The sequence below is a fragment of the Haemaphysalis longicornis genome, unplaced genomic scaffold (assembly GCF_048455015.1).
Source record: "Haemaphysalis longicornis isolate Haplotype H1 unplaced genomic scaffold, Haemaphysalis longicornis Haplotype H1 scaffold_7, whole genome shotgun sequence".
Taxonomy (NCBI): Eukaryota; Metazoa; Arthropoda; class Arachnida; order Ixodida; family Ixodidae; genus Haemaphysalis; species Haemaphysalis longicornis.
In genome coordinates, this window is record NW_027526422.1 from 50,409,987 (window position 1) to 50,429,644 (window position 19,658).

The window sequence follows — 19,658 nt, forward strand, 5'->3', positions numbered from 1 at the left end:
AATAAAAAAGGAAAAAATATCCAGCGTTCGCCGTAATCGTGGCAAGCCTTGCTCGAAACGAGAAAGAAAGACACGTCGTAGCGATTTTGATGAATTCATGGCGCAAAGAACGAGGACATGAAAGAGGACACACTACGCAGTGCTGTGTTGTGTCTTCTTTCTTTTCCTCGTTTGTTTGCGCTATGAAATCGTCAAAATCGCCACACCAACTTGCCCAAGAATCCGTAGTAGTGGACACGTCGTACCGTACGACCTTCCAAGGTGATGCCCAACGATTATCACTTCCAAAAAAATGAAGGAAGCTCACACTTACAGCACAGTGATGGAGTAAAGGTAGTTGCGGCAGCGAAGAAGAAGCAAGTCGGCGTCAATCGTGGACTTAAACCGTCGTGATGGTCGGGAAGGTTGCGAACAGCATAGCTACCTTCAAGTCTTACGCGTTAGTGGGAGCTTCCGTCATTTTTTTTTCTTTTTGTTTTTTTAGCGTTCTATGCTTCCTCTGCACCATTTGCTCAACTTTTTTACTCATCTTTATTTAGAGTTTTGTTTTTTTGCATTTCAGCGAGTGTCCTTTTTTATTTAATTTTTGTGTTCTCTCTCATTGTTGTCTTCCAAATACCTCACATGCACCTCACTGCATTGTAATCATCCCCCTCTGGCGTAGCAAGCACTGCCGCTACCAGAGCTGGCCCCTCTCTCTTTATTGATTGATTAATTGCTAGTGGTATCCCCTTTGAAACTGGGTGGTGACGTGTCATCTTACCAAGAAACAACTAATATATCTATGCTTTATACTCTTCGTTTAATACTAGCGCTGCTCGAGGGCAACAACAAAATACTTTTTTTTTCGTTGCAGATGGTAGCTGTCATAGGCATTATTCCACTCTCTGTTTTTCGTCCGCCAGCTATGTAATCTTTTTTAGTCGTCTCGACAGCCGTGATGTTGACTCCCTCTGTTCTACCCTTAAATCCTACGACTTCCGGAATCCGAATATTTTACTGTGGAAGATTTGGGTGACACACTCGCATTATAAAACTATGTGCCGCATAGTTTCCGTTTCTTTTCCGTAGACCGCGCATACCCCATCATTCGCTGTAAAGTTCCCCGCAGAGTTCTTAGTTCTCAAGCAACCTGCTCTGGCCTGAAAAACCAAAGCACTGCCCTTAGAATTATCCTTCAAATTTTCTTTTCGGGCGTCCAATTTCTCTGCCCTGTACTTGTCTAACGACGTTTTAGTTTCCATTTTTGTTCTCTACATTTATTCGTTTCTGTCTGCCTTGCTTCCTTTCTGGTTACCCTGGCTGTTTTTGATTCTCCGCAGCTCTTTCCGTATTTCATTGAAAGCCTTCTAGTCTTCCTTAACCACTGCGCGTCCACGCTTTTCATGTATAGGTACCTAAAAACCTACGCTGTCCACCTACGTTGATCCATTGCTCTCAACCTCCTCTCAAAACATATTTCACTCTGAAGGAAGGAAGGAATAAAGGTACAGGAAAGCTCGGAATGTCAACCAGGCTGTGGCCTTGTTTGGTATCCTACACGTGTGGAAGGGGAACTCGGAGCTACTCGAACTTCAAACGACGCCCAGCCCATATCTCCCTGTATTGCTTCTGTAGTTGTTTTACCATGTGGTCCTAAGGGCAAACGGGCTGCTGTTCTCTTTTTCTCTTCAAGGCATGAAAGAGCGTCTGATTTTAAGCAGAGTACTGCATTATAATATGTGGGGCCCCGAACCGTTACTTTTTCCCACAGAACCATTACTCCTCCCTTTTCTCTCTCTCTCTCTCTCTCTCTCTCTCTCTCTCTCTCTCTCTCTCTCTCTCTCTCTCTCTCTCTCTTGCACATTTCTGAACTTCGGTTTTCTTGAACTTGAGACAGCTTTAAATCATGGCACTGCAATGAGCTAACGGTTTTTCTTTTATCTTTTTTGTCGCATTTAAGACATGATTTTGGAGTTTCCAAATGTCCAGAAAGAGATGCCGTTATAAGACGGTCATGACTGCTGTTTATTTGCCTTGGTTGACAAGCACAGATGGTTGACACGCACAGGAATTTAAAATCGAAAAGCCGGCTTTGCCAGAGTCCGAGAGTGTTGAAGTAACGTTCACAAATAGCCAGTTTATTTCTGTCTTATTTACAACGCATTTAGCTGAAAGGTGGCCAAGTAAAGTCTTATTTAATTGTACCTCGTATTCGTGCATCGCTATTACGTTATTGCGGCTGTGTGCTCATAGCGAAGAAAATACAAAACCGCAATAACGGTTTCTACCAACTAAACTGTCGCGCAAAATGAACAACGAGCATAGCTTAAATCGATAGGCACGGGCCGGTGATGACCTCTAAAACGGCGACCCAGTTCCGCCGGGCAGTGATTACCTCCCGTTATTGAGTTTTAAACAGGTCGATGCAGTAACGGGACGAGAGAATTTTGTTTAAATATTTATTTGCTAGCTTGCAATGCTTCGCGCGTGCGAATGTTTGTTTGGTCAATGGTATCATGGGGGCTGATCAAAACAATTAGTAATTAATGAACTACGGTGGAGGCACTCAGAAAGACGAATCAGTACGATTATGAAGCAACGTGAGCTGCAGGTGAGAAATTCCAGACTGCTTTCCGACGTTTCCGTCGGTGTCTGAACAAGATCACTCGGGCTATTGCGCAGCAGCTGGTTATGTCAGGGATGAACGGTTGGTCGGACAAGTGTTTTGTGCGTCGTCACATTGGAGCTGCCGGTAGTGTAGAGATGCGGCATCGTGAGCGTTCTTTTCTTGTGAGAATTACTGCGTATGGATTCCATATTCTTTGAGCGTGATATGTTGCATGAGATACTAAGACTTCGGAGTCCACATTGAAATGCCCGCCATGTTATCAAAAAATATATGACGATAACGAGGCCGGCTTGCTAAAGGCCAGAGATCGTGTTGTTCGGTCTATGTTGATTTCCGATGGTCGCACTATGGGCAGAATCTTGTGAACGAAGCTTTCAATGAATTATACTGTTAACATTTTTGCCAGTACTACTAAAAGCTTATCTAAACTAAAATACTAAACTACATATAAAGTGCTCAAACTAACATCGCCTGCAATTTTTTTCTCGCAAGCATGTTAGAACTCTCCTTTAAAGCCTATAGCTCTTCAGTTGCTATGCATTGGTCACGTAAAAAGGGCATACTCCGCATCCTCTTTAGAATCAATAGTTCATCCATTCGTTCATTCACTTATACATACATACATACATACATACACACATACATACATACATACATGCATACATACATACATACATACATACATACATACATACATACATACATACATACATACATACATACATACATACATACATACATACATACATACACATGCATACATGCATGCATACATACATACATACATACATACATACATACATACATACATACATACATACATACATACATACATACATACACATGCATACATGCATGCATACATACATACATACGTACATACATACATACATACATACATACATACATACATACATACATACATACATACATACATACATACATACAGTCAGTCAGTCAGTCAGTCAGTCAGTCAGTCAGTCAGTCAGTCAGTCCGACGTTTTTACAGATTTCACACACAGCAAAGAAATTCACAATATCATCGTCTTGATAATTTTCAAACCTCTCCATATACGCTACATCGGGAAGAATTTCATTTGACAAAAACAAGCAAAAGAAAACCCTTCCGCTTACGAGGTCTTTCCTTTGAAGGTTAACTTCCCTCTCCGCAAAGCAAGCACTTCTTTATGGGAGCACAACGTCAGGAGTGGCCAGTTTTTGCTCCCAACCCTTTACTTTTTCTCTTTAACGTACGAGTGCTTATAAGTGGTGTTTCGCGCGTGATGGCAGGAGCAAGAAGAGTGGCGGGGGCGGCGCCATCTAGCGGCAGCGTGGTAGCGCTGCGGCAGCAGAGAAAGCCGGCGCCCGGCAGCGCCGCCAGCTCGGGGGGTGGCCACGACCGAAAGGAGCGTCGAGCAGCGGTGGGTGTGGGGATTGAGCTTCGGCGGCCGGCGGTTCAGCGCGCATAACGGCACCGCGCGCGGTAGTGGCGGGAGAGTGACCGACCGGCCCGGCGCGCTCGGCCAGAGGACGCACGGGGCGACGACGCGGCGTCGACGGCGAAGCCACCACCATCGAGCACGCGTCATTTCGGGGACCGGCAGCGGCAGTGGATTAACGCGGACGACATGGAGCGACTCATCGAAAACCGCCAGGAAGTCACCGAGCCCGTCTCCACGTGTGTCTCGGGTGAGCGACGCTGCGGGCGCACTACCTATTTCCGCGTGATATCAGCGCGTGTGCAGCAGCGTTGAGTTTGATCGACTTTCTACCTCGGTTGTTATTCCTCTTAATAACACAGTTTCCAAGATATGGGGATGCGCGGACACGAGTTAGGTTTGAAACCTTCGCGTCGTCGTCGCTCGGACAGCGCTTGTTTCGTTCGTACACGTGATTTTCGCGCGGCGCCAAAAACTTTTTTTTCTTCCGATTCCGTTCGCGCGCTTCGTAAACACCGTACCATTGGAAATGTGAAAAAAAGGGACGAAACAAAAGAAAGGTCACAATATACGCGGGCGTTGAGCAGTCTCATTTGCAACTTGCTTTAAAGGAAAAGTGGTATCATGCCGTAATGCGGAATTTTTATGCACGCTGTATCTGTACTATGTCATGGCTGACGAGTAAAATAGCTGGGCTTCGTTGTTGTGCCTTTGAAGACATCTGGCACGCAGTAGCAGGAGCACGTTGTTTGATGTAACCGTCGGCCGATACAATAAGTGCTTGGAATAACGAAGTAATCGGGACAGGAGAATGGCTTCGGTGTAAGCGGTGATTCGTTAAAAACGGTGATGACTTACTCCCTTTGCAGTGAAGTTGCGATCGCTAAAAATATGGAATAAATCGAGAACCGGAATTAGGTGATTTCGTTATAACGAGTGTTTACCGTAAACATGTTTCGTACTGCCGTGAAATTTTGCGTGGTTCACATAAATATCAGTGTAGAATCACAATAACGCTCGGCCACCTCGTTGTGAGGCTGTTTCTTTTGAATACCCAGCAACAACATTAAAAATTGCTAACTGTTGACGCATTTTACGAATAAACAAGACTGGGGCTCACGAGCACTGCACTTCACGACAGTTTTCGAATGCGCAGAAGCAACTGACCCTTTGATTCTGAAGAAGACTGAGAAATAGCTGCGTGCATACAGCTTTGGAATCAAAGTTTTTATACTGGTTGACAAAGCGTCATAATGTTCCGCGTGACTTTTTTCAGAAATTGAGCAAAAATAATAATTGGGAGTGCCCATTTTCTTTAGACTCCAAAACCTAAACCTTCATTTAAAACGGTTTTCGCGTTCAGGTTTTAATTATGCAAGATGCACGGGGAGATATGGATTAAGGATCTGTGTATAGAGTACAGGATTTTACCACCACATCCTATAGGTTTTGAGCCCAAATTTTGCTGTTTGGGAAAGTCTTTTTGTAACGCATCATTCTGATGAGTTCCTTGATAACGAATATACGGAATTGCTACCCCGCTTCATAGTTTTGTCACCCCTGGTAAGGAACATTCCTTTAGCCTAGGCATATTTCTTTGCATTGCGGCTAAAGCATAGAGAAAGAAATATTCTGCGTCCGTGGGTATCACAGCCCATTTCATAGCGATTGTTTGTTAATCAAGCGAAAGAGAAATCTGGCTTAAAAGGACAGCAATCGATGGCGCTGTTTGTTAATGGACGTATTCATGCGTTGCGTCAATGTGTGTTAGCTGTTTTCTCTTTATTAAGTCCTGATACTATAAATTATTGCAGTTCGTTGAAAAGGAGCCCAAGATATCGAATTGTGGCTCAGGCCTGTACTGCTCTCAGAAATATTGTAGAGTAAGTTGGGGCGCTTACGTCAAGCAGTCGTCTCTTTGAGTTAGTTCTTTGGTCTCATAAGACGGAACAGACAAAAAGACGGGACATATAAAACAGGTTTACAAACAATGAATCCTTTTGTAGACCATTTATTCTATACTCTCTCTCTACGTTATTCCCTCGCTAGATATGTCTCAGCACATCCAAACTGTCAGCCTTAGTGCTCTTTGATTTGCTGAAGTCCAGCTTAACAGAATGTCCGCAATATTGTTCTCGCACATTTTAAACCATCGTTATTTGTTATCGCGAAAAGTCGAAAGTTGTAAGAAGGGAAGAAATAGCGCATAGAAAGACGTTCTTCTGGAAGAAGAAAACAATTTCTCGTGTCTCCGCCCTCCTATAAACCTTGCACTACGTATGCAAGAAAACAATTTCCGCGGCCATACTTGTGTAGAATGCTTTAGTAAAAAAAGAACACGTCTCCATTGCTCCTCACGAGTACTTCAAGTCGTCACACATTACCAGTGAGCGTACGTAGTCAGGAACATCCTTTTCACAGCTTGTCTACGCGTCTTCCATCGCAATTAATTTCTGTGAAGAAATCAAATATAAAATTAATGCTTTCTAAAAGTTACATAATAATAGTTACCTATGTTATGCGGAAATCTCGATGCAGCTGTATACATTGTTGGCTGGAATAAACGTAGGCAGTTTGGGGCAACATACAGTTAATGGCTATAAAGTTCTGCTTTGGGAGTATGAAACCGATGCTTGCGTGAATTAAAGTAAGCAAGTGGAATTGTTTATGCAGCAATTTTTCTCACATTGCGTCTGCGCTTGCACAAATGCAACCAAACGATGCCTCTTCAGTTGATTCGAGAATAATTCTAGGTACGATATTTTGCCCTAACTCGCCCTACCTATTTGTGATTCAGTACACGCTAGTGCGTTCTCACGCGTATTTGATGAGATTCATCAAAGCTTCCAACAAGAGTTCGTAAAATGCCCATCTGCCAAGAAAAAATCATACATCAGGTGTACGTTGGGTGTAGGGTGTGTTCAACTTGCAACCTGGTAAGTTAAAAAAAGGACAGCTACATGATAATTATTGCGTTATTTCTTTAAAGACTACCATTACCCATCACACGTATTCAATGTCGTGAGTCAGTTTTAGGACCGTTTAAGTTTCATCCAAGGGGGCCCGTGTGTCTTGTTACTCGAGAAGTCATGGTCGACTTGAGCAAAAAGGTGGTATGCTGTAAATCACTTCCAGCAAAAGCTCCCGCGGATTTTTTGTCTGCTTGGCAAAGTAGAGAAACGTCGTGCTCAGGTTTTTCTTTCTCTTGCTTACGTGCTCCAGAATCCGCAGTAAACAACCAAGCAGAAAATTTAGAACACCCAACATTCAGTCACCAGCAACGAATGTGCACGGAACGACCGCTATTGCATGCACTACGATCTGCTGGCGTGGTATCGAAGTAACTTCATTGATGAGTGAAGAATACAGAAAAAAAAACGGCTTTATATGCGTGCTACAGCTAATGTTGCCGAGTAAATGATGTCTCCAGAGAGCGACAAGAAATGATGACTAGAAGTTCCAAAGAATCCTGCTGATCGTAAAACCTTACTTTACCGACGCGGAAAGAGAGAGAATATAAATGGTCCAAGCCGGCACCGCTATCCCCGTAAGCCCAAGAAAAGACTCCGCACTGTGGCGCAATCGTTCGCGGGTCGTTGAGCCTGTGGTACCATTCCGCCTTGGAGGCGAGTTTTTCGACACCGCTCGTTCTTTCCTTATCATTGTGTTGTTCTCTTCGCGAGCGCAACACAGACTAACTGCAGAGTCGTGGGATTCATGGTAGTGCCTCGACGCAACGGCTTTATTTAGGGCCGGAAGCATCAGAATGCACGTGCACGCCGAAAGCCGTGGGTGGGCTGGTAGCCGTATACATAAAGCGCTCAGAATAGTAAGCCACCGGGCACGGCGGATAGAAAGTGTATCCGTACATCGCGTGCGGTTTCCTGTTTATAAGGACCCGTACGGATAAAGCGCAGGCGAGGATCACACGATTTTCGAGTGCACTTACGCGTAGAACGTAACATCGCCCACTGACGGTGCACAAGCGTAAACCCTAGTCTCTTGCGAGGTGCGTGAAGAGGCGTATTTCTTCGATGTATGCCGAGTTGGAAAGTTCCAAGTTCCAATCGGATTCTTTTATTCGACGGCTGATCTTACGCGACATTTGCTTGCCCGTACGCATGTTACGGTGAAGACCCCTTCCTAATCGCGTGGTAAGCGGCATCAACGGGGACGGATATTGAAGGAAGTGCATGATCCGCGCGCCTCTTTTGAATGAACGTCCAAGGAAGAGGAAGAGGAATCTAAGATAGGCGGCAGTCTTTTCTCGCCTGTTAATGTCCCGCTATTTTTGCGTCTACCGGCCGTGAGAAACGGGAGACGTTAGGCGCGTCGACGGTACAAGGAAAGGGCGATAAGCTAAACTAATCGCCCCATCGTCGACCCGCTCCTGTATACGCCTCCGAAACGAAGTGTTTCGGCTGTCTACGGTAATCAGTGTACCAAAAAACAAACGCACAAAAAAAATCGGTGAGACGGTATCGCCGCTGAAATTCGCAGGCGCCAGTGCTCATTTGTCTCCCTTTTTTTTTTTTTTTTTCTTTGTTGCGCCTTGGCATTCCTCGACGCTTTCTCTGCGATCACTATCTATACTGTGTATGCAGCCTCCACAGCGCCGTCGCGTCGTCGTCCTGCTTCTCGCAGTGCTTTCTGCCAGAACCGGACAAAAACGGCGACGGTCGAAGAAAAACGAAACGTAGACGAAAATGGAAACCAAGCGGAGACGCTCGGCGGAGAGCTCATGTGCGGGTCTTCAAGCCTCAGAAGGAAACAAACTTCACCGTCCTCAGTAGACACATGAAAGCTCACAGAGTCTGCGACCCTGTCTAGAGGGAAGCCGGAGTGGAATGTCGTCGTTTCAGGGCTTTATTTTTGTTGTGTCCTTTTCCTGATGATTTTCTTTTTCCGTGGATGCGGTTGTTCCGGCTCAGGGCACGAAAATGTAGGGCGGCCTCTGACAGCCTAGTCGCCTTACGTAATCGTCGCGCAATTTTTACGCCAACGCGGATTCTCGCCGAACAGACATGTGTCTCGGAAGTCGCCGGAGTCCCGCTATTTCCTGGCGAAGCCGCGTGTGGCTCTTTCGTAGCAGGTATTGGTAAACGCGGTTTGATAATCTCGGAGAGAGGCGGAAGGCGGTGGCTTTCCCTGCGTTGACGTTTACGTAAGGCATGCAAGCCTGAATTAACGTAGCCCAATAGGTAAGACGCAGATAATCACAAGAAGAGTACACCAATAAAATCAAAAGAATATTGAAAAGAAGGGAGGTGCGTTTCCAACAATTGAAAAATGCGTATCATGCCATGCTTAAATTCACCAAGTAAAAGCACTGCAGTTACCTAACGCATTGCATTGTAAAACAATTCATGTTTGCAGGTCAAATCTGTTATTTTACTGCCTTCACTCAAAGAGAAAATGATGGCATGCATAAAAGGTGGTAATGTAACTGTTTTGATCAAGAACCGGGTATGCTCTATCAAATCTTTCTGTTGCACTCTCTAAATTTTCCTTTTTTTTCAGTCAGTAAACAACAGCACCAAGACGGAATGTGAATGCCTAGAATGTCTAAACAATAGTTTTCGTTGAAATTTCGAGGTTCGTCAGTTTTCTGTTCAAAAGTAAAATTCATTGATTGTAGTGTAGGGTTTACCGCGCCGACGCAACGCAGGCGACGAGACGCGCCGTAGTGGAGGGCTCCGGGTTAATTTTATCCGCCTGGGGATCTTTAACCTGCGCCGAAAAATCGTTCACACGGGAGTTTTCACTTTTCGCCTCCATCAGAAAAGCGGCCGCCGCGGCCGGGAATCGAACCCGCATCCTCGCGCTCAGCAGCACAACGCCTTAGCCACTGAGCCACCGCGACGGGTCAAAAGCAAACTCCAAGATGTCGTTTTTAAAGCCTACATCACCGAACATTTTCGCTCACATTTTCCAAGACGAAGATACACAAAGCGACACATGGAAAGGCAAGACAGCACTCACCACAGGGTGAGTAACTTCTTTTGAGGTGGGAAAGTGATTAAAAAAATTTACCATTACGGACGGAGAAGAAGAGGCAGAGGAATGGAAGGTGACGCGTCTGCTTTGTTACAACTACGAGGAAAAAGAAGAGAGGGCCCAGAAGAAAGCCTTGCGCCACACCACCTTGTGCTCGGTAGCAGGTGTGCGTTAGCCACGTTCCAGCGACCGCAGGTAAAGGACCTCGTTGCAGGATTGCGTGTCAGCTGTATTGAAACGGACCTCGATGAGGGGGGAGCGGTCGCACCGCCGCCAGAATCCGCGGTTGCATCATTCGTTGTCATCTTGTTCAACGCTCCTTCAGACACGGGGCTTACCTCACGTCTCTTTTTCGTTCCTACACCGCAAGTGCCGTCCGCAATTTCGTTCCTCTCTCTCTTTATTTTCTTCCGTCGCTTAGTAAAAAGAATGAACGTGCTTAAAAGCGAAGAAGCACAAACGGAAGGAAGGTGCGAGCCGTTGAAAGCGTATGGAGTTCCCGAGGAGGAGAAGCATAGAACCCATCACTCGCCGGTATTTTCGCCGACATCCGCGAGGTATTACCTCCCGTATTACAGCCGAATGAAAGAGAAGCCGACACCGGGCTCGGATATTGGTTGCTCAAGAATGACGGCGATAAGAAGGCCACCCGCTATTTCTCCTCCTTAACACTCCTTCCGCTCTCGCCTTCTATCGCCATCTGTCCCCGCACATCCATTGTTAAGCGCGGATGGAGGAGGCGGTTTCCGGAGGGCTTGTGGCGCTCTCTCACCTGTTCCATTTCTCGGAGCCAGCGAAAATCGCCCGGCCGTACTTTGTTGGCTTATTCCTGGCTTCGCTCCTTCGGATTACCTTTATTCCTGCCTTTTTGCGCTGAGAGGCGCAGCCCGTGGTTTACCGTCCTACCTCACTTATCCGGCAGATGAGTATCACCACTGCCGTCTCAAACATAATACCGGCGTCTTCGCTCTTACTGACGTGCCAAATATTTCATTTGTTCCGCTATATAACTTTTTTCTGTTCTTTTCTCTTTTCTGCTAGATTATCTGCAGGTTATCTTCCTACGATACTCTTGATATATGTTTTCTCTGTCGGCACCGGCTGGATTTTCATGACTGCGTTCAACAGCGTAGCCCATAGAACGACCAAAGAATGCAGGTCGTGTTTCGATCTTCCGCCTGGTCCGCTGTTTATACGAATAAAAGACAACTGAACACTACGAATATTGCTTCAGCGCGATTTCATGCACCCTTGGAGTTAGACCAGCATCACTAGCCCTCCGCTTTACCGCGGCCTGTAGCTCATGGCGCGATCTTCAATTCCAAATTGGATTATGTCTCTGTTTAGTCTGTTTAATCCCACATCAGGACATGTCTCTCTCCCGCTTCAAGCCTTTTTTTTTTGTTTGTTTTGCTACGACGGATTTTTCTTACAACGCATTCTTCGATCCTGCACTTTGTTGCCACCCCATCAGTCTATGGAGTCAGTTTTAATTTTGCCTTTAGCGAGGCAAGTTCAGCGACGGTTGACGCCAGGTTTCTTCTCAGAGAAATGAACAGTGTGGTTGACAGTGACGCGCAAGCGCGTTCCAGACCATCAGACTCGCATTCAGCGTGGTGCGCTTTGTAAAAACGTCCCCCCACAAAAAAGAAAAATTAAGAATACGAGCGCGCACGTCTCGGGGCGCGCGATCAACTGGGTTATTTTTAAAGCCGCGCAACGCTTATATACGCGCACAACGCAACATCCAACTATAGAATACCCACGAACGCTTCACAAAAGCCCGCGCCGCCACTATTACACGCGAAAAGCGGCTGGCGTAAGCGCGGCCCTTGTTCATGCTGCAGGCTTCCTATAGGGAAGTCGGCGACGAGGAAAGATTGGTCACCGCTTCGCCCCCGCTTCCTCCGGCGGCTCTCGCGTGCTTCCTTACTTCCTTCCGGCGCCGCCTGTTTCCTTCCTTTCGGCCAAGTCGCAATACACGTCATTCTTTAATGCGAATTTGCTTTGTTTCCGAGTTTGGAACTTTCCGCGCATACTCGATGAGTTAGTCGAGCTTCCTACACGCTCGACTCGGATGTTACGAAACGTGGTACTTCCGCCGCCTCGTATCAGATACGCAGATGCGACCACGCGGACAGCGTCAGGACATCATATCTCAAAGCGCGGAGCCGCGTATATTTGTAAGTACAGAGCGAAGTTGCTTTTCGCGCAGTAGAGGCTGCTTCCCTGTTTGACAGTTATTCGGTTCTCTTTAGATTTTTTTTCCTACTCTTTTTTCTTTCCACGTGAATCCCTTTTCTTTTGCATAACGTTCCTGCACAGTCGCGGAAATGTGGCGTCACCCAACGTTATGGAGGACAAGCAGATGACGTAATCGTCGCGCGTCGCGAAAGAATAAAACAATTCTTGTGGCGTGGTATTCCGCGCCGGAGCCTCACCTGTGCTTGAGGCTCGCCGTAGCGGAGGGCTTCGGAATCATTTCGGCCACCTGAGAACCTTTATTGTGCACCTCCATCACATAAACAGCCGCCGAGGCTGATATCGAACCCGCGTCCTGTGAAACTATTTAGCAAGAGATAATCCAGAAGGACCCGCCGCCGTGGCTCAGGGGCTAAGGCGTTGCGCTGCTGAGCCCAAGGACGCGGGTTCGAATCCCGGTCGTGGCGGCCGTTTATCTAATTGAGGCTAAAAACGAAAACTCCGACGTCTCGAGAGTTTGGTCGACGTTAAAGGTCCTGAGGGGTGTCAAAACTATTCCGAAACCTATCACTCCCGCGCTTCTCATTGCCCGCGTCTATATAGCTTAGCCGTGTAAGACACCTACAACGAGAAAAAAATTCAATGTCAGGCGGTTTCGCGTCACAGCTTTTGCTTCGCACTACGCCTGCGCTCAGGGATGCTATGGGCAATTCAATTAACCGCTGGAGGTTATAGAGCTACCCGCCGCTGTGGCTCAGTGGCTAAGGCGTTGTGCTGCTGAGCACGAGGACGCGGTTTCGATTCCTGGTCGCAGTGGCCGCTTTTCTGATGGAGGCGAAAAGCAAAAACGCCCGTGTGTACGAGATTTCGGCGCCCGTTAAAGATCCCCAGGTGGTCAAAATTAATTCGGAGCCCTACACTACGCCGCGCCTCATCGCCTGCGTTGCATCGGCGCGTTAAACCCTACAATCAGTCAAGGTTATAGAGCAGTTAGGTGTAGTTAATCTGCGGGGCTCCTTAAATCGGCTGCTGTTTATCACCGTTAGGCGTGGCTCAGTCATTGCCGTTTCCCGATTCGCCCCGCTGGAACCCGCCTGTCCAATCTCAACGAAGGGCAATCAGTTAGGAAGAGGAAGTTGCCATGGGGCCGCATCTGCAGAGGGTCGAGGGAACGGCAGCGAGTTTGCCTTGCTAAAGAACGCCGGTGGGGCCATTCGTTTCACCTGAGCGCTCGTGTGCGCCAAGGATCTTTACTCATTCGAACTTATCGGCGAGAGCTACGAACCAACTATAACGTTCTGGGAAACAAATTGCGGTTGAATATTTCTGCCTGATTTCAGTGTCACAAGGGGAACGGGGTACGTCTTATAATACTTCTGATAAACACACACATCGTTTGTCACTCGCGGGTCGACTGACGCTACCCTGTTGTTGTTTTTCCCTCATGTAACCAAAAGCTTAAATATAACCCTCAGTCATCCAGCACATGACGGTGTTTGTGCTCGTACCCTCTTACTGTTGGAGTAGAAAAGCAAGAGAAAGAACGCGGAAGATGTCGCCACTTACCGAAAAAGAAACTTCTTACAATTTGCTACAGGCCACGTAAGCACATAAGAACATGTCAGGTATGATCATGATTCGTTATTAAAACAGCCAAAGGCAAGGGGCGGAGTCAGGATTGAAACAACAACAAAAGGAGACGGGACGAGCGCTAATCTCCTCCTGTTCTGCTGGTCTAAACGTACAGGCAGTTCATGAGAAGTGTTGGTTGAAATAAGGTGTAAGTAAAGTAAGTTTTGGAACAGTGTGCCTTCAAAGCCGCCTAAATGCGATATACCGTATTTTCACGTGTATAAACCGCACCAGAAATGCGACAATTTCAGGGGTGAAGTAGAGGTACGAATTATATGTCACGTATTTCCTTTGGTGCAGCTTCACCGCAAAGCGTGTTGGGCCGTGACGCCCCTACAGCAGTAACAGCGACAAAGCCAGTGTTATTCCATTGACAGTGCTTGTTTTACGCTCGCCGATCAACAATATACCAACTGACAAAATGTATGCGACCAATCATGTAGTTACGTAGTCTGCTAGGTAAGTTATTTTGCATAAACAAATGTTTAATGTTCCTCGAATTCGTAGCTTTGGTTCATCCTTTTATGTATAAAATATGCGGACAATACGCGGGGATGTATTTTTTTTTATTCGTCGACGGAATGTGAGGGTGCGGGTTATATGCAGGCGAGGGCTATACGCGCGAAAATACGGTATATCTGCGGATGACGTTCGCATTTACGTGAGCATTCAGCGAAAGATCGCTTTACCCGCTAACCGGGCACAGTATCGCGCAGTCCCATGCAGACATCATCCAAGCTCACACCAACTTTGCAAATGTAACAAAACGAGGCATGCATCTTGGGCTGTCAGCCTTTCAATGTCTTTGTGGAGCACACTATATTCTCGTTAACGCACGTCGTGACGGATGTTGAGATATGAGTCAGCGTTGATTATCATGCTTCAGTAAGAGTAGTGGTTGTTAGGTGTAAATATATCAAAACATTTGCAATCTCGTCCACCCACGGGCGTGCAAAAACCTGTACACATTCGGATTATGCGGTTTGACGCGGCGAAGCTACGCGGGGGCTATGAGGCGCACCGTAGTGGAGGGCTCCGTATAAATTTTGACATGACCGGGAATCTTTAAAGTGCGCCTCAGTATCGACACACGGGTGTTCTCGCTTTTCACCTCCATCAGGAAAGCATCAACCGCGGCGGGGATTGAACTCGTCTCTTTGGGCGAAGCAGCACAACGCCTTAGCCACTGAGCCTCCGCGGCGGGTGTGAAAAATGTTGACGGGGACAAGATACAGATGCACCAATTGCAAAGAAGTATTTTAATTGAAGTCTTTCGGCCGTTGATTTGGATTCTACAGGCTTTGTGCCGTATAACATTAATCTGGTGAAGCGTTGCAAAGCTATTAACTGCCACCATTACCATTAATTGAATGTTGTTGTTGAGCGCCTACTACTATACTACAAGACGACGCATAAAACAAAATTGGGTTTATTTTACGTTATATAACTAGAGAGGCAGCGTCCGTACGGTTGAAAGTAGGATACCGGGAAATTTGTCAGGAAGGAACTCTTATTTACGCATCTGGAACATATTAAATAGTACTGGCGAACAAAATGTCTTTTGTGGTTTCCACAAATTGTTTGCCTCACGGTTGTTGTCTTTTCTAAGTAGACTTTAAATACTAAGGGGTGTTGACCTAAAAATAAAAGGATGATGATAAACTCTTTTATTATCATGGGAGAAAATAAAATGTCTGCTTTGGTTTTATGTCGGTATAAATTTGCGGCCGATGTTTTTCCGCTGCACTGCCTGCAATGCGCCTTTTACACATCGTAGCCATTAAAGCAGAGGTGTAAGACCGTCTAAAGGGTTCTGAATGCATGTGACAAAACTAAGCTCCGGTTTTCTCCGTGAAAAGCTCGCCATCCCCCCCCCCCCTCCCTTCCACTTCCTCTCCAGCATTTTCATCAAGAGGTGGCACAAAAAGTATTGGTCAATAATCATTTTGGGCCAAGATAAAGCAGCCTTGGGCACGTGGTTGTGCCTGACATGAATTTGTTGAATTTTCATGGGGCGGCTGTGCTTCATATCCTGCACGTGGCTCATTTATGCGTAAGATCATGCCACAGGTAACTCCACGTTACCTGTACGCGAACTGGAGGGGAGCTGTGGGTGGGGGCGAATACCGTGCGGGAATAAAAAAAAATCATGAACGATTCGGTTCTGTGAAGGTGCACGGCCAGCGAAAATTTTTAGTATAATACACGGGAGGGCCACAGAATAGTAGATAAAGGTAGGAGCTCATTGATTGGGAGCTAATTATGATAACCTAATGAAACTCGGAGTAATTGTGGAGTCGTCTTAGCGGCCAGTTGTCATGAAATTTGTGTTGGGATGGTTTGGATAAAACGAGTTACAACCGCTTTCTGTAACGTACCCATGCTCCTCCCGTAGACGCCGATGTACTGACAGCAGTCAGAAATTCTATAACTTCTACAATTTCACTTGGAACTCACGCCTTATGGCAAGTAAATACAACTCAAAGTAAGGATGGAGCGGCCTACTGTCATATAATTATTGTTTTTTGGCGAGAGCTTTGTCAAACGAGTGCTACAGCCATTTTCTTCTGAGAGTTCGTGATAAAATTGATTTCACCGCAAGAAATTTTTACCGCCCCAGATTTGTTGGCGGACGCAAGATGTTTCCGGAACTCCAGGATATAAAAAGTTTCACTTCAATTGAGCACAGCACAAAATACGCAATTACTGGAACACGCTGACTCCTGCCTTGACCTTCCTAGGGCAGCTACATTTAGCGAGAAATGTGTCAATACGTGGGGACAACCACAGATTGAGCTTAGTCACAAGTTAGCCCCCGGTTTATGCAATACCATGACAGCTGGGCGATCTACTCGGAAGGCGCTAGCATTACAAACACCGCTGTAACGTCTCTCTGGGGCGCCTCCATAACCTGATATTCGGCGTCGTTGCTGTCAATCAAACGAGCCTTTCGTAACTCCGTCGCAACGCCCTGTTCGCCACCTAGTAACAGGCGGCCTGTGTTATTACCGCGCTGTGTTTTTTTTTTTTTTTTTGAATAGACGAGGTAGTCTGACGAAATGGCGAAGCGTGGCCAGAGAGGTAACGGTACCGCGATTGACGTGAGGCACGCGTTTCCTCAGCGAACACCTCTTAACTAGAGCGAAGGCAACCCCAGTACGTCTTTGCCGACGGGTGAACGAAACGCTTCGGGCTGTTCTCAATTGTCCAGTGAGTCTGAAGAAAGATGTCACTGCAGTACGATGCTATATCACGCTGTACGCGAAAGCAGGATAGAGTAGGCGTGGTGGTGGCTTTTCTCTCATGTAGAAGGCGTTTCGTCATTACCTTGACCTGGCTTTCGTCATATCCTCGAGAAAAGCGATTGGGAACAGCCTCTTCCTTCGGCGTCCACCTGTCTCTCGCAACGTGAGTGCCCGCATACGCGGGCTGGCAAATTGTTTCCCGCACTCTTGTCATTGCTTCGTAGCACGCGCGTCTGTGTCATTAGGTCAGTTTCGCGCATTGGGACGCAGCGAGCGCACTCGGTCCTCCATCTTTCGTTCAGCCGATAGAAGTGGGTCACGAACAAAAGCGATGCTACTAAGGTGTGCATTATGGCTGCGAAAAAAGAATCTATCCGATTAGTTCACCTTTAACTGCAATGCCGGTTGCAAACATAAGCCTAGCCCATCTATATCATGACATTGTTGTCCGTTAATACCCCAAATGTGCTACCGGACTGCTAATTCTGCTGAAGAGTCGCCGTAAAATGCTGCTGTGACGGGTGCAGGAGACTTGAGGCTTGGCGCAGGCATAAAGAAAAAAAAAACACCATCAATCTGATCTTACCGACCTATAACGCTGGGGTCTGGTGAAATTATTGGGTGCTACTCCCCTCGCAAATGCAATACATAAAAGTGTAATTATGGTTATATAGTCCTTTTGTGTGGGGCCATTGACGACGACTCCCAAGTGGGCGAGGTGCTACTAAGCTGTAGTCAAACTGCAAATGTTTTTTTGCCAACCTTGGCCGGCGCCAGCCTCGTACATGGGAAAGTTCGGGAATTTTGATGTTGACTCGTCTTAAAGCAGGGGAGCTGTAGGTTATCCCTGCTGCACCAACCCTAGGATATTTTTTAGAATTTCGACGGCGGCTTTTATTTGTTTGTGTTGACTCTTGTCGATAGATATGTTTGCATATTCGTATGTGCGAAATATTATCATATTAATAATGAGTCGCATGAACTCAAGAAACCCTTAGCGTGATTTGTAACAAGTCAATGTGATGTATTGAATGGGTAATTATTCACTTTTATGCTCCGGCAATTCTCATAGCGCGACATTCTTAAATCCTGTTGCTCACATCCGCACACACAAGAAAGCCAAGTGTCACACGTTGCACGTGAAGAGCATTCCCTATTTCTACATACGTATGTGTGCATGTATATATATACAGGGAACTCTCGTTAAGATGAACTCGGTTAAGACGAATTGTCGCTTATGCCGAACAGCGTGGGAACGTTTGTTTGGTTTTCCATTGACCCAATGTAAAAGAAGTCCGCTTAAGACGAACAGCCTTGCACGCACCTTCAGTTAAGAAGAACAACTTTCCGGGTGACCCCCACTGCTGCCGATTCTGGGTAGCGAACGTGGCAATCCTGGCGGGGTGCGCGGCGGGGCGTTCACTTGACCAGAGGGAAAGAAATATAAAATAAAACCACAGCGCGAAGCGGATTCCCGCCATGGAAGAAGGGAGGGAGCGCGAAAAAGAAAGACACCCGATAAAGCTACCACTCAGTCTCCAGCCCTCCAACCCAACCTTCAACCCGCCTTCAACGCCCACTCGACAAACAACCAAGAGACGTTTCGGCTTCGCTACGAAAGCCTTGTTCTCAATGGGGGGATGGAAAGTTCATGGGCGCTTATGTTGTCTTCAGCACGTGACGTAAGCAACGCAGGTACGACGGGAGAGGGATCCTTCATTCCGAGTAAAAGTGTCACGTGTCCTTTGTATCTCTAAAGACTCGAGATAAAGCCGTGACTTCAAGTTCCTTTCTTGGCCGATTGATTCTTGAATTATCTCAATCAATGCCACGTTGCATCCACGTGCTCGGCGAGAGCATTCCAAGTTATTAGTTTTTTTCCCACATCGTACCGATGCCGCCTCAATCTCTGTTTAAAGTTGCCAGATTCCCCGATGTATGCGTAGTCGCAATCTGCGCAGGAAATCTTGTAGACCACGACAGGAACCGATTATCTGGAAAGCCTGTCCTTACCGTCCACGAGTGCGTGTCTCAGCTTACACACAGGCACACGTGTGCCACCTCAACGTCGTAACCGCGCTGAACGCGAGACAAGGTTTCGCTTGCAACATGGACGTAGGGTATGGCAGCACGCTTTTTTGGTCGGGTATCAGCCGGTCGGACGGTACTGGCGGCGTTCCACTCCATTTAAGAACGCCGTGGGATAGCCATTTGCCGAAAAATCGTTTCGCACCCTGTCGAGGTCGGTGAAATGGTCTTCTGCTTTGGAACAAACGCGGTACGCACGGTTGAACAGCGAGGCAGCAACAGACCTTTTGTGGGCATCAGGGTAAACGGATCGAAAGTTTAAGGTAGCAGCCAGTGTGCGTGTCTTTTAGGTACACGTTAAGCGAAAGCACTCCACTGTCTCTGCCGACAAGGACGTCCAAAAATGGAAGTCTGTTGTCGACCTCCGTCTCTACTGCGAATTCGATGGCGTTTGCCTGACTGTTGAGGTGTGCAGTGAACGAAGACAAAGCGCTGAGCCGAATT

The 19,658-nt window shown here is 46.8% G+C and overlaps 1 protein-coding gene across 1 annotated transcript in view; it reads left to right on the forward strand.

The window, feature by feature from the left end:
- Positions 1 to 4,017: 4,017 nt before the first annotated feature.
- LOC144145584 (carotenoid-cleaving dioxygenase, mitochondrial-like) overlaps positions 4,018 to 19,658 on the forward strand; it is a 169,092-nt gene continuing 153,451 nt past the window's right edge. Inside the window, exon 1 of the mRNA XM_077677235.1 lies at positions 4,018 to 4,300. Within this exon, the coding sequence (XP_077533361.1) occupies positions 4,240 to 4,300 (61 nt within the window). The 5' untranslated portion in view covers positions 4,018 to 4,239. The remainder of the gene's footprint in view (positions 4,301 to 19,658) is intronic.